Source organism: Euphorbia lathyris, chromosome 2 (genome assembly GCF_963576675.1).
Source record: "Euphorbia lathyris chromosome 2, ddEupLath1.1, whole genome shotgun sequence".
Classification (NCBI taxonomy): Eukaryota; Viridiplantae; Streptophyta; class Magnoliopsida; order Malpighiales; family Euphorbiaceae; genus Euphorbia; species Euphorbia lathyris.
The window spans coordinates 127,668,419-127,683,839 of record NC_088911.1 but is presented as its reverse complement, the minus strand read 5'-3'; the positions used below and the strand labels follow the sequence as shown (position 1 = coordinate 127,683,839).

Sequence of the window (15,421 nt, the reverse complement as noted above, 5' to 3'; positions counted from 1 at the left end):
TTATTATATAGAGGTTTCAGAAAATATTTTATAAGATTTGGTTTTGAAGAAATCAAAACTTCTGCAAACGACGACGAATGAAACAGAGTTATAAACAGACAGAGTTGTTAAGCTATAAAAATACTTTGAAAAAATTAAAAAATGAGTAGAAAATCCAAGCATCAAACAGAAAAACTTAGGAATTAATATTGAGAAAATTCTAATAATCAAACAGAACAAACACAGCAAAAATATAGGAATTCACATTAAGAACGGACCCTCTTCGAGTTCCACGGAAAAAGAGAATTTCAAATCCTCAAATAAATAAATAAATAAATAAAACAGAAATAGTTAAATATCATATAAAGATAGAAAGTACAATTAAAAGTATAATTTGCTCTATTTCTACTTTCTTTCTGTGTTAGATGAACACTTCCTCCGGAAGTTCTGTCTTTAATTATCTGAAAAATCTCCATCCTCGGCATTGGGGGAAACCAAAGTCTCAACATACAAAACTGCCCCATACACATCCATTCGTATACGAATCTCATCCAACTTGTTATATTCACTTTTGTACCTGGCGAACTCTTTATAATTATGAAGCACGACTTCGTTCCTCCTAGAAACACATAAAACAGGCAATCCATGAAACACATAAGAAGGATTCTTAACGGTAAGCAAATGAATCCAACCACCATATTCCTTCTTCATCCATATCTTCTCCTTAATACGTGCTTCAAGCTTTGAAAAGCAAACACAAAGAAATCCCCTGTGCTCAAATAGGCTTGCAATTGAGTTGGATGGCAATGACAAATTGAATGGTAATTGCAGCTTCTCAAATGTCTCATTGGCTACATCCAAAGTTAGAATTTCACAATTGCTAGGATGTGTTACCACGATCCAATGGAATATTCCATTTATAACAGTTGCAAGGGAAGTCCAAGACTGGATATTACAATGGTAATAATATTCAGAACCAAGAGGGCATGTAATTGTTTTCCATGAATTTGCTTTCAGAGAGAAAACGTTGTATGTGAATGCATCCATGGATATAACTAACTTAAAATCATTAGTGACCAAATCATAACCAAACCCATGAAGGTAACAGTTGTTGCTATTCACATACAAACTTGGTATTTTTCTACACTCTCTAGTCGATGGATTCCATATACAAAAGCTTTTTCCAAAACAATCAGTGTCTAAGCAAACTAATCCGCAGCTTGAACCTATAATTTCAGTATCATGAAGACATAATTTCTCTGGAACATTGATAGGACCAGATAAACAGGAATCATCAAAAGAAGAGCTTTCATAGTCTAATATTTGAATCTGAAACCCAGTAGTAGATAACAGAATTTTAGGGTTTTGAGATGCTTGTTTAGAGTGAAGATTGATGAATAGAGGATCAGAGATTAGAGAGTACCATGCCTTGCAGATTGTTTTGAACCGCAATAGAGATTTTGAAGGAAGCTTTGAGAGTATATCAGCAATGAGGTGGTCGGGGATGTAATCGACTTTAGTCATATTGCTGCCGCTGTTCATCGCCAATCTCAGAGTGAGTTTGAATGGCTTGCGTTTCAGGTCTATCGCCCTTTAAATATGTGTGGAATTAATGAATATTTCAATGAAGAATTCAAGTTTGAAAAGAAATCTATTTCTAATAACACTTTCTTTCCCAATTCAAGTTGGAGTAAACTGTAATCACGCAGCTGCAGCCTTTTGTTACAATTCTTTTTCTAATATCATAATTTGGAGGAATATGGGGTAAAAATACCAATAATATTTTCATCTAGAAGCAATTTTATTTTTAATACCTAACGTGATAATTTCGTGTGTTATCTCATATTTATGTTCCATATGGTTTTATATGTTATAAATGCTAGAAAAATAATTTTCGTGTCAATCGTGTCGTGTCAGCCAGGTTGGCTCTGTAATCATATTTTCGTGTCATAAATTGCCACCTTTATCTAAAATTGTGCAATTTTACCCTTAATATTGACAACTAAGAGCAATTTTATACTTAACGCTGACAAGTTCGGTCAATTGAAGAAATTATGCATCAAATTGTCTTCCTGATCATGAATCTTGTAATCTAGATCTCATCATTTTATTACACATTAGTAACAGATTATAAACATATGACTAAATGCAAAAAATAATAATTTTTTTTAAAATATACTTATTTTGTACGAGTTGGACAAAAAAATTCAAATATTTCATCAAATTTAAAAATATTAAACTCCAATTCTATTATTAAAACTAGGGCTGCACATGGTCGGTTAACCATTTAATCAATTTTTTAAAAATACTAACCATATACTAGTCCATTAAATTCGGTTAACCACTAATCGGTTAACCAATTATTTCGGTCGGTTAACCTTTATTTCGGTTTCTAACCGTTAGTAAATAAAAATAAAAATAATAAAAGAATTCTAATTTTAATTGTGAGGGAGGTGGCGGGTCAATAGCGAGTTGAAGAGATTAACTGCGGAGAGGGAGATGTACGTGCATTATGATCCTTCAGTTTTAATTCCGTTAAATTATTTAGTCCCTATATCAAATCTCTGTCTAAAAATGTGTTAAAGAACAATTAAACGGATAAAAAAAGACAAACTGCCCTTAATAAAACTTTTGCCTTTAAAGTTTTAAAAAACAAGTAATAAAATTTTATCTTTGTTTCTACATCCAGAAACATAAAAGAAAAAAACCGTATAAACTGGAATTAGAGAGACAGTAACAAATTAACTGAGAGTTACTTACATATTTTTATCTTATTTGATGTTAATATTTGATAGAAAGACTAAACCATTAAAAGTGAAAAAATTAGAGACCTTACAATTAAATAGTGGATTAATTAATGAGTTATGAAAAACTATAGGGACTAAATAATTGTTTACTTATATAAATAAATTTATTTTTATATTTAATTGAGATTCGGTCGGTTTCGGTTAACCGCGGTTTTTGGAATAAGGAAACCGTAACCGTAACCGTTAACCATTATTTTTAAAATTAAAAACCGTACACTAGTCCATCGATTTCGGTTAACCTTATTTTCGGTTTGGTTTCGGTTTTGTTTTTCGGTTTTTCGGTTTTCCGGATTTTTGTGTGCACCCCTAATTAAAACATAAAAAATATGAAATGTTTTTTTATAGAATCAACTTAAGTGTAATTAGTGTACAATAAGAAACAAAATATCTGTGTTCTATAATACTGTCTGAAATTGACATAACTTGTCAACGCTAGGGATAAAATTGAGCTTGGCTGCCAACGTTAAGGGTAAAATTACTCCTGCTTGTAAACGTCAGGGATATTTTTACACTTTATCCTAATATGACGATTTTTGTAAATAAGAAAAATATATTAATCTCTTATTTCCTAAAGACTTTGAAATTATTAAATGAAAAAAAAATACTAAGGACCCATTTGTTTTACCTGTTACAGTTTACTGTTTACTGTTTGAAAATACTGCTTTTTCAAAAAGCATATGTTCTCTACTTTTATAAAAATAACTATTTTTCAGCTATAAAAGACGAACATAAGGTGTTTAACCAAACACCAAAAACTCTCCTTAAAGTAAAAAGACAAACAAGAAATAAAAAAAGCAGCAACCAAACACCATTTAATTAATACTTATATCATCAAAATTGATAATATCATAATGAATATGGATGGTAATTTGATGAATAATTTCTCCGATTGATCCAACTTATCAATGTAAAAGGTAAAATTGATTTTGGCTTCTAACATTAAAGATAAAATTATATCATTTTAAACGTTAGTGGTAAATTGCTCTTAGATGTAAACGTTAAGGATATTTTTACACCTTATCCCTAACTTTTATTTATTGAAATTACCTTACACATAGAGAAAATATAGAAATCTTTTTTAGTTAAGCTACACGTAAGAAAGAAGTATACTCGTTGGTCGGCCTCTACTCTTGGAAATTACAAGTGCCACCGAAAATTAAAAAACTTTATTTGGAGGTTGAAGGCGAGCTGTTTACCTGTTATGCAAAATTTACAGAGTCGTCACAGTGACCTCTCTCCAATCTATCCAATGTGTAATGAAGATGTTGAGGATGAGGCTCATGTATTCTTGCAATGTTCGTTTTCTCAAGAGGTATGATTTGAGTTTTATTTGGATAAGCCGGCTCTAGGGGGAGGCCGCCTAGGCGACGGCCTAGGGCTTCCGACTTACGGGGGGTCTCCGATCGGAATTTTTTTAAAATTTGATAATTACTAAAAGAATTATGGTTAAAAGGTATATAGATAAAGATATATAACAACAAACAGTCCTAAGTTGAATGGTAAAGACACAAAGGATGTGAATATAAGAGTGAGAGTTTGATTCCCTGGATTAGCATTTTTTTCCACATTTTCTCTTATGTTTAAATTTTAAAATTTTTTTTATGAATTACAATTTGTAATTTGGTGCAAAATGTTATTTAGACTCTGATTTATTTAAAATTTTAATATTTGGCCACTGATTTATTATTTGATCACATTTAGACCATAAACTATTTAAATTGATGAAATTTCTCTCAATTTTGATGATTCCTTGGATCAACATTTGTTGGTTTATTTTTTCTCTTATTTTCTTTCTTTTGACAACACATGTACTGATTTTTTCTGAACTTTTTTCCATATTTGGAAACAATGTATAAACTATTATTTTGTTATTGTAGTGATTTTTAATTTTTAATCTTTTTAATTACAAGACAAAATGCACTTATAAATTACAATTTGTAATTTGGTATAAAATGTTATTTAGACTCTGATTTATTTAAAATTTTAATATTTGGTTACTAATTTATTATTTGGTCACATTTGGACCATAAACTATTCAAATTGATGAAATTCTACTTAATTTTGATGAAGTCTTGATAAAATTGTTTTCTTATAATATGTGGTGATATTTTGACATATGAGTTTGACATGTCACACGTTTTAAAGTTGATTTATCCAAATAACTAATGGGATTAAAACAAGAAAACAAATCTCTAAACTAAAATTTATTAAGTCTATTTATCAAAATATCATCATATGTCAATAATTCTATTAAGTTTCCATCCAAATTGGATTGAAATTTCACCAATTGGGATAGTTCGGTGGCCAAATGATAAAATTTTGGATAGATCAAGCGCCAAATGACAAGATTCCTTGGAACAATCGATGTCCAAATAGTGATTTAAGCCTGTAATTCATAATAAATACACGACTCAATCAATTTTTAATCTCGAAGATAAATTCTCTCTTTCTTTCCATAGAATCTTGCGATTAGGTTCGAGTTCAGCCGTCCAAGATTAATTTTCAGAAATTAATACTTTGTCGTTTGCTTGCTTCTCGCATGATTGGTAAGAAGAAACTTGATTTTAAATATATAAAAGGAAACTCAATTTTACATATACAAAAGCAAGAAGAATAATAATTTCTTAGCTTTATGTTATTATTATATGACTTGAATTGTAGTTAATAACATATTGGTTTTACTATTTACTATTTAATATTTCTAAAATAGTATTCAATTTAGATATGAAAAAAAGTGCACAATGCGCCTAGGGCCTCCAAAATGCTGGAGACGGCCCTGGATAATCGTATATTGCATGTTTGTGACTTTGGTGTTTGGTTGGAATCTTTGGTATTGAATTCTGATCATTCTGATTCTAGTAAAGTTTTTTTCATTTTCTGGTGGCTTTGGAAGAATAGGAATAACCAAATTTGGTCTCAATCTTGTTTATCTTCTCGGGATTTAATCCGTGCAGCAACTAAAGAGTTGGAGGAGTGGATAATGGCTCGGGCTTTAAGGTGTGTTGGTTTATCTGTTAAGAGTGGACTGCCGACAAATTGGGTAAATTTGTCGAGGTGGGTAAATTTGCATGTAACATCGACGCTAGCATGTTTCATAATGAGGGTTACTGTTCTTTTGTGTTTATTCTGAGGGTTCACGCAAGTTCTTGTTTATTTGCTAGTCATGGTGGTTTGGATTGATGTTTTGAGTCGATTCTGACAGAAGTTATGGCTGTTAAAGAAGCACTATCATGGATTAAAGGTTGTGGTTTCAAAAAATGTGGAGATTCAGTCGGATTGTTTATCAGTAGTCCTTGCGATTAAGGAGCGTCTTCATTCTATTTCATATCATTTTGAGTTGATTTCTGATTGCATTTCGTTGTTTCAAGAACTAGATGATGTATCTATCTCTTTTGTTAAACGGCCAGCGAACTGTGTTGCTCACTCTCTAGTCCGAGCAGTCAGTTCTTTGTCTCACCGTAATGAGTGGCATTCTGCTCCTCCTTTTTTGTCTCCCATTCTTTTTGCTGATATCGGCCAATAATACTTTCTTTTCCTTTCAAAAAAACATACAATTAATAATTAACAACAATAATAAATATTACTTAGTAATGAATATTAGGAGTACCATAAACTTTGTACGAATTAATTATGCTATATTTTGTTTCTTATGATGTATATTTAATAGGCATAATACTCATTTAAGCCCCTAAACTAAAAGCTCAAACTCAATTACATCACTGACCTATTAAAATCAACAATCAACTCCCTCAACTCTTTAATTTTCCTCAACACAATCCCTCATATTGAGGGTGCCAGAAAGTGTATTTCACTCTTAGTTAAATAAGAGTGGGTTTTCCACTCCTCACTAACTTTCTCTTCCCTTTCCTCTGGATCCCTAATTAGGGGTGAGCAAAATAATCAGTGACCGATTACCAAATCGATAACCGAACCGAAATCTTAGTTTGATTCAGTTATTTTAACATTCTGGTTCGATTCGGTTTTAATTTTTAACTTAATTTGGTAATCGGTTATCGATTCGGTTATTGAAAAAAATATCGGTGTAACTGATAACCGAACCGAACTTCATATATACATATGAAAAAATATAATTTTATCTTTATATATATATAAATAAAAAGTCCAACCCTAAAAAGTATACTTTTATCTTTGTATATGTATATATATATATATATATTTTGGTTTAGTAACCTTTAATTTATTCAATTGTAACTTTTGTACAAGGATATTATTTGAAAACTAACTAAATAAAAAATGTACAAAAAATTAAATTTTTTGAGTTTTCGGTTATTCGATCGGTAACCGAACCGAACCGAAAATTTTCGGTTAAATCAAATTCGGTTACCAAATTAACTTATTCGGTTCAGTTATGAAAATAGAGCAAATTTCAGTTTGATTCGGTTAGTACTCTAGTAACCGAACCAATGCTAACCCTATCCCTAATTTCTTGTTAAGAGTACTCAATTAACTCTTCATCACCACCAAACCTTGTTATCTTCAATTTGAATATTGCCGCACCAAACCTTGCCAGCTTCAATTTAAGAATTGAGATTTTATTTCTGGGATTTTGAATTGGAACTTTCAGTTATATTGCTGATTTCCAATTCTTCTGAAAATATAAACTCATATAAACAATTTCAAATTCTTCATATATCCCAAATCTTCCTTTTATAGTTAAGCTCATTTGTGAATAAATCACCAACATCCCAAATCTTTCTTTTATAGTTAAGCTCATTTGTGAATAAATCACCAACACCCTTCTTCATACATTCATAGAGGTGGCAATGGGGCGGGGAAAAACTGAAAACCGTGGGGATCCGAACTGGCAGGATTGGGAAAAAACCCGAAAATTTTGGGTGCAGAGCTGAGGGCGGGAGAAATTGTAGCCCCGAACATTAAAATTGGATGAGAGTGGGTATTACTATTCCCGAACCACGGGGATCCGCAAACCGCCCCCAAAAGTCTACCGCAAAATCCTCAAACAATAAAATAAAACATTATATATATCTAAAATAATTAGTATTTAAATGTGATTAAAAAATTAATAAGTATTGTGATAAGTTAACTAATATTATTATCTACATCTACAACAATTTAATTTAGTTTTATTGTTGCTCTTCGTAAATTACATGTATTTAGATATATTAGTACTGAATGCGGAGTTTTTTTATTATATCAATATTTTAATTTTGTTTTATTGATACTCTTTATATATCACATGTATTTAGATATATCAGTACTGAATGCTGAGTTTTTTTATTATATCAATACTTTAATTTTGTTTTATTGTTGCTCTAAAGTTATATTTTATAATTTTGTTTTATTGCTCCTCTAAACTAATATTTTATACGAGTAACACGTGGTGAATTTTAAATTTGGGGATTTGGTAATTTTTTAAATTTTATTTGGGGATTGAGGATTCCCCGAAACCCGTGGAGAACCGTGCGAGCGGGTGTGGGTACCAAGAAACCCCTGAACATTGTTTTGGGATTCCCTAAAACTGCTCCTGAAAATATTGGGGACGGAATGGGGATGCAACACCGTACCCGCCCCGCCCCGTTGCCACCCCTATCCATTCAGAACAACAGAATCTGCTCCCGGCCATTAAGATTTTCTGGTGAGATGGTAGAAAATTAAGAGTAAGAAGACAGTTTTGTGAAAACAATTGTACTTAGAATTTAATACTAATAATATAAAGTCAAAAATCACTTACAGTGCTCAACTGGAACCCATTGCTGCAATTTGTTTCATGCGAGGGGAGAGTGGAGGAAAATTAGAAAGTTAAAGGGGTTGATTGCTGATTTGGATAGATTGAGGATTTAATTGAGTTTAAGTCTTTAGTTTGAGGGTCTAAATGAGTGTTATGCCATATTTAATACTATATATTTTAAAGGTTAATGTATTAAACTAAACTTGGTTCAAAAACTTTATTTGCTTTTAAATTTACAAAGTGGAGTGTTAATCTTCTGAACTTGTTAAAAATACATGTTTAATCTTCTAAGTGCATGTGGCATAGCAAAAGAGAATTTCAACAAATTGAAATAGAGTGAATTACATAAATATCACGAATAATAATAATATTTTGGTTTTAATCAAATTGATAATTTTAATTTGTATTATATCAAATAGGTTCATTTTTATTTTAAAAATATCATACATTAAAAGGTAATCACTGTTTTTTAACCCTTTTTAAAATAAATAATTATTAATAACTTCCCCATTAATAAAATTCAAAATAAGATTTAACATAACAATGCAACATGGATTTTTCATGTAATGTCCTCATTGAAATATATAGGGTAATTAATTTATTAGTCCTTATATTTTGATAAAACACACTGTTTAATTCTTGTATTTTAAAAAACACACGGTAAAGTCCCTAATTTTTTTCTCGATGAACTGTTTAGTCCATGCCGTTAGACTCTTATGAAGATTCTGTTAGTCAATTTGGATTTGCGTTCTTCTTTTCCTTTATTTTCCTTTCCTTTAAACTCTAATGCATCTGAAATCAACTTTGAGTGTTCTTCTTCTTGATTTTCTTCTTAATCATTCAAATTCGTAAGTATTGAGTCTGTTTTTTTTTTCTTGTTCTCCATACAAATAGCTTCTTCTTCTAAATTGGATTTCCTCTTCTGAAGTTTGAAGGTAAATAGTAAAGGGTAATTTACTCATTCTCGAAGTCATAAACGGTAAAAAAATCTAACAAAAAGACGGAAGGACTAAACAGTTTACTGAGAAAAATGATAAGGACCTTACCATGTGTTTTTGAAAATACATGGACTTAACAGTGTGTTAAAATATAGGGACTAATAAATTAATTACCCAAATATAGACATGTCCATGGGTCGGGTTGGACCGGATTCAGGCCGGGTCTGGCAGGATTTTAGATAAAAATGCTCGTCCCAAGCCCAGCCCAGCCCATTATTAATTTAGGCGGGCTCGGGCCGGGCTGGGCTCGGGCTTAAAAATCAAATCCCAAGCCCAATCCATATAAGCCCACCTAAAAAAATATACATAATTTTTTATGATAAAAGTTCAAATTTATACTTAAAATAAATATTTAATTATAAATATATAAATTTCCTAATTAATATTAATAAGGCGGCCGGGCTGGGCCGGCCCGTGACATTTTCATATGTCCCAAGCCCGTCCAAAAAATAGGCGGGCTTTACTGAGTCGGGCTGGGCCTAAGAGTAAATTTCATTGTTCAAGCCCGACCCAAGGGACACGGGCCGGGTGGGTACCCGGACCCGTGGACAGGTCTACCCAAATATATATAAAGCAATAAATTAGAGGCCCAATTAGCTAGTGAGCCCAAACTGGGGGAAGGATAGCTAAAATGTGATTAGATAAGCAGAGTGCCAAACAGGAGAGAAAGTAAAACGAAGAACCAAACAAAGAAAATGTCGATAGAAACAAAGCCAACAAATCTCAACAAACAAAGAAGGACAGAGAATGAAAACGCCAACTATAAAACAACAAACAAACGTAGCAGTCTTAAACTCTTGGAACCACACTTACCTCTCTTTCTTTTCTTGTCTCTCATACACACACTCCTCGTGTCCTGCTCTTCCTCTATAATTTCTCTCATTCTTTCTCTTCCTCTTTCTTGCCTCTCTGCAATTTCTTCTTCAACCCCACTAAAAATGGCCTCTCTTACAGGAGCTTCAATCTCCATGACCCCTCTTAAGCTTCGGGTAACTCACATTCTTTCTTCACCTTGCTTGTTTTGTTGTTCTATTGCTATTTCTTTGATTGGAATTACTGGATTTTCAATGTGATCTGGATTGATTGTATCTTTTAGTACTGGTTTGAGGAGGGTTTTGTGTTTTTTTCTGAATTGGGTACATTTATTATCGATTAAAGGTGTGTTCTTTGTAGTGGAATTTCAGTTTTTGTTGACTGTTATAAACCCTAACATTTTAATAGTGACATGCCTAAATTGTCAAGCAAATTGGTTTTAATGTCAGTTTTTGAATCTTTTATCAAGCTTCTATTCCTGTTGTCATATTCTGGCTGAAATACAAGTATTCACATGGTCATTTGGACTTTTATGTTAGTGTATGTCAAAGTTCAGGGACTTTTATGTCCGGTTTTGAAGTTGAGGGACCATTATGTTGGTAAATCCAAGTTTGGGGGCCATAGGTGTATTTTAGCCTGATATTCTTGTACTTTGAGTATCATTTTAGTATGTTGTTGATGCACATTTAGAGGTGGCAATTTTGTGTTTCGTGTCAAAATCGTGTTATTTCATATATATGTTCCATATGGCTTTATATATTATAAATGCTAGAAAAATGACTTTGAAAATCGCGTTTTCGTGTCAGAAATTGCCATTCCTATGCACATTGCAGTTGATCATAATTGATGTATGTATATGTATGCTTGTCTCAGTTTGATTCTAATTTCTGAATTGGTGGTGTTAACAGGCATCAAGCAGCAAGATGTCAACTTTGAGGTCTGTTTCACTTCCCATGAATGGGCAAAGCTTCACCTCTCTTAGATTGCAAAGAGGTGCTTCTCGCTTCCGTGTCTCTTGTGCTGCGGTATGTATCTCGAGACTTCAAACTGTGGATATTTAGGGGTGTCAAAACGGTTATCGTGTCATAATCATGTGCTATGTGATCTATATACACCACATAATTATATATGATATGAAATGATTAGTGTAACGAAAAAAATTGTATATTTGTCACATTTTCGTTGCTAAGGTGCAATGGACCGATATTATAATAGAATTTTTCTTAAATTTAGCAATGCTATGTTCTAAACCTGTGATTTGACATGGTAAAGTTGTCTTGTGATGAGGCTTTTTCAACTTTCTGTGTCTATTGTTATCAATTATTTGACTTATAAACAAAACTGACTTTTGTTTTTCGTTTAAATCCGTCTTTGAAGATAACGCTCAATAATGTTATTATTTGTGATGGTAACATACTTAGTTTTGTACTTGCATTCGTCTTTCAATTTATAGGCAATTCTAATGCTGACTCTTTCGCAGGCAAAACCCGAGACATTAGGCAAAGTGTGTGACATTGTGAGGAAGCAGCTGGCATTAGCACCTGATACTGCTGTTAATGGAGACTCAAAGTTTGTTGCATTGGGTGCTGATTCTCTCGACACGGTACGTCATTTTGACGACGCTTGTATCGTAACACTTTCCCTACATTTTCCTTGATGATATTGCTTCTACGCAGCATGATGAATATCTCTTTGGTGTTTAGTTTTTCTATTCTCCACTACAGGCTAGAGTTCATGTTGAATGTCTGTGAAAGAACAGGCAATCCCAATTATTCGGTATTAAAAACACGAGACTCAATCTCGATAAGATCCTTAGGATTTTTATTTACATAACCATATCAAATATGAGAGCAAATAGAGATGTCAAAATAGGTTATCATGTCATGATCTGTGTATATACACCACATCATTATGTATCATATAAATGCAACAAAAATGACAATCGTGTCAGACTAGTTATCTCCATAAACCGTGTTGTCGTGTCAGAAATTGATAGTCCTAATAGCAAAAGAAGAACTATATAAGCATTGGTTGGTTATCTACCACAAATAGATTAGAAATGAAGTTGAGCTACTTCACCAGAAAATCTGAAGAGAGATTAGTAGGAGTCAAGAGGCAAAAAAACCTTAACATGAAATTTACTGTCATAAGGAACATCTCAGAGTCCGTTTAGTTCTCATTTTTATGGCTCTTTTTGATATTTTGCTCTATAACTGTAGAGATAAAGTGCTTGGTTAGGATTGAGAAACGACTGCTAATAGCTATTTTGGAATTAAAAACAACTAACAACAAGGCGCTTGGTTCATAGATTTCGTAATAGATGCTATGGTTCGTAATAGATGGTAAATGGATTATCGTGTAATAATTGTGTGAAATGGTACAGGTTGAGATAGTAATGGGACTGGAAGAGGAATTTGGAATCAGTGTGGAAGAAGAAACAGCACAGAGTATCATCACTGTGCAAGATGCAGCAGATCTCATTGAGAACCTTATTGAGAAGAAGGCTTAAATGGAGTGAGAAGAGTTTGAGGACATAGTTCCATTATCAAATTTAGTTTTATATTTTCATGCTTTTTTCTTTTTTTAGATATACAAAAAAAAGGGTTAACTTTTGTTGAATTTTCTTTTAATCTATCTATCTATATGTTGGAGTATGTGTAAGCCTTGATGTTCTGCAAGTCATGAATTTTCAAATGTAGTTTGCAAATTAGCAAAATAACCCTTGAGTTTTGGGGAACAATGCAAATCAAAAGAGGGAATTAGGAAAATGGAAAAGGTCTAATTGAACTTGTCTTGTTCAAGTTTAATCCAATTGTGTTGTTTACATTTGGCTAGGGTCGGTTTTGGATGGACTAGGAGAACTTATTTGGCTCGGGTTGGATTGGGATAGGCTAGGAACTTATTTGGCTCGGGTCGGATTGAGACGGGCTATGAGAACTAATTAACAAGTCCATCTTACCCTTAAAAACTAATGGGTAGAGTTACGAAGAGACACATAACTCTGTTTGTCTAACTTGTATTTTGTAACCCTCTCTCCCAAGTTTATCATATCCAGCTTGTTACAAATATAGTTTACCTGAACTTCATTTAAGGTTTTAGTAAAAATATCTCTAAGTTGCTTATCCGTCCCGACATAGGCTGTAGAGATGATATTTTGTTCCAGTTTTTCATGAACAAAGTGACAATCTATTTCACTATGCTTGGTTCATTCATGAAACATTAGGTTAGAAGCATTATGAAGTGTTGTTTGATTGTCATACCATAGTTTTGTTGGAGCGTTAACCTTGAATCCAAGTTCAGACAAAAGGTAGCGGATCCACATAATTTCACCAACGAATTGGGACATGGCTCGATACTCAAATTCGGCATTGGAGCAAGATACAACATGTTGCTTCTTGCTCTTCCACGAAACAAAATTTCCTCCAACGAAAAAATAATAGCATGTACTGGATCTCCGATTTTCCTTATCTTTTACCCATTATGCATCCGAGAAACATTCGATTTGTGTATGGCCATGATTCGTGTAAAATATTCCTCGTCCAGGAGTTCCTTTCAAGTAACATAAGATCTGTTCCAGCGCAGTTCAGTGATCAATAGTGGGAGAAGAAATAAACTGGCTAACATCACTGATAGATTATGTTATATTAGGTATAGTTACTATAAGAGAGTTCAGATTATCCTCAACCTTTTATATCTACCGGGATCTTCAAATAGCTCCCCTTTTGATGTGGGATGCGAATTCGGTGTTATAGGCGTGCTGCAAAGCTTAGCTCCACCTGTTTCAGACAATAAATCAAGAACATATTTTCTTTAAAACAAGAAGATTCTTTTTTTACTTCTCGACACTTCAATTTCCAAGAAGTATTTTAGAGCCCCCAACTCCTTTGTTGAAATTGACCATGGAGAAAGGTTTTTAGAGATGAAATTCCTGAAATATCATTTCCTGTAATACAATATCGTCTACATAGACGACAAAGAGAATGATACCCGATGTAGAATGTTTATACAAAACCAAGTGACACACTTGCACTTCTTCATCCCAAACTTATCAACTGTTTGGCTAAACTTCCCAAACCATGCTTGAAGACTCTGTTTCAAGCCATATAGAGATTTGCGAAGGCGACAGACCTTGCTATAGTCCTCTTGAGCAAATAAAAATTATAATTTGTAATAAATAAAAATTAATTTAGAACTTATTTGAAATTAATTGGATGAACAAATTCGTGCTGAAATTAATCGATCGAGCAAACTCATGCTCATAACGTGTTATAAAATTACTGGATTATAATGTAATTACAACCACATTTATATGTAGATTAATATATATGTGTAAATATATATGAAGATTAATATATTATAATGAATGACTTAGATTGAGATAAAATAAATAAATAAATAAATGAAAAGCTTTAATCATGATGTGTGTTACAAATAGGGTGATAAATTTATTTATAGCAGTAGACTTATAAAATTATCTTTAACCATTAAGGTATATAATTAATATATATTTAGTTATTTATGCACATCCATTAAATACTTATTTACATAACTATTCATAACATATTTTTAAAACATTTGCTAATGGGTCTAGTCTGCTTGGATAGGTTGACCTTTTTCTCTTAGTTCTTATAGACCTCAATAAATTTGTTTAGTAGAGAAATATTAGGCCCATTAGGCCCACAAGCCCAACAATCAAACATTTAGAAACCCATTAAAAAGCAAAAAAAGTCTTTTTTTTTTTCAATGATCATAACCTATGAAAAATATGTAGCTAATTTTACTTTTCAAATCAAGGCAAAAGAAAGAAAAAAAACAATGTTGTTTGACTTATTTGTAAGCACAAGCCTATAGTTTAAAGTATGTAAACAGAAGTTTTTGATATGTTTGGTTAACATAACACAATATTAAATTATATTGTTAAATTCTATTGATGTGCATAATTGATAACCAATGGTTATATTTACATATCCATAAAACCTCTACCCAAATTGATTTTCAGACTTCGTCCCAACTCTTTCCCTCTCCAATCTTGCGTTCGACCTATCTAAAACGTCCATTGTTAAAGAATTTTAGGCGTGAATAAAGAGAATGAGGAATTTACAACCTCAAAACAG

General features: G+C 32.4%; 2 protein-coding genes across 2 annotated transcripts; one reads left to right on the top strand and one right to left on the bottom strand.

The window, feature by feature from the left end:
- Window positions 1–225: 225 nt before the first annotated feature.
- LOC136216771 (F-box/kelch-repeat protein At3g06240-like) lies at window positions 226–1,651 on the bottom strand. The gene has a single exon (XM_066003331.1). The coding sequence runs from the start codon at window positions 1,519–1,521 to the stop codon at window positions 433–435; it is 1,089 nt and encodes a 362-aa protein (XP_065859403.1). The 5' UTR covers window positions 1,522–1,651; the 3' UTR covers window positions 226–432.
- An 8,604-nt stretch (window positions 1,652–10,255) lies between these two features.
- On the top strand, window positions 10,256–12,961 carry LOC136219896 (acyl carrier protein 1, chloroplastic-like). The gene is made up of 4 exons (XM_066007480.1): window positions 10,256–10,483; window positions 11,216–11,332; window positions 11,788–11,910; window positions 12,691–12,961. Exons 1-4 carry the CDS (start codon window positions 10,433–10,435, stop codon window positions 12,814–12,816), a joined length of 417 nt encoding a protein of 138 aa, XP_065863552.1. The 5' UTR covers window positions 10,256–10,432; the 3' UTR covers window positions 12,817–12,961.
- The last annotated feature ends 2,460 nt before the right edge of the window (window positions 12,962–15,421 follow it).

Coding starts and splice junctions, on each gene's coding strand:
- LOC136216771 (XM_066003331.1), bottom strand. CDS start 1,521: ATGAACAGCGGCAGCAATATGACTAAAGTCGATTACATCCCCGACCAC.
- LOC136219896 (XM_066007480.1), top strand. CDS start 10,433: ATGGCCTCTCTTACAGGAGCTTCAATCTCCATGACCCCTCTTAAGCTT. Junction 10,484..11,215: donor TGACCCCTCTTAAGCTTCGG/GTAACTCACATT, acceptor TGGTGTTAACAG/GCATCAAGCAGCAAGATGTC. Junction 11,911..12,690: donor GTGCTGATTCTCTCGACACG/GTACGTCATTTT, acceptor GAAATGGTACAG/GTTGAGATAGTAATGGGACT.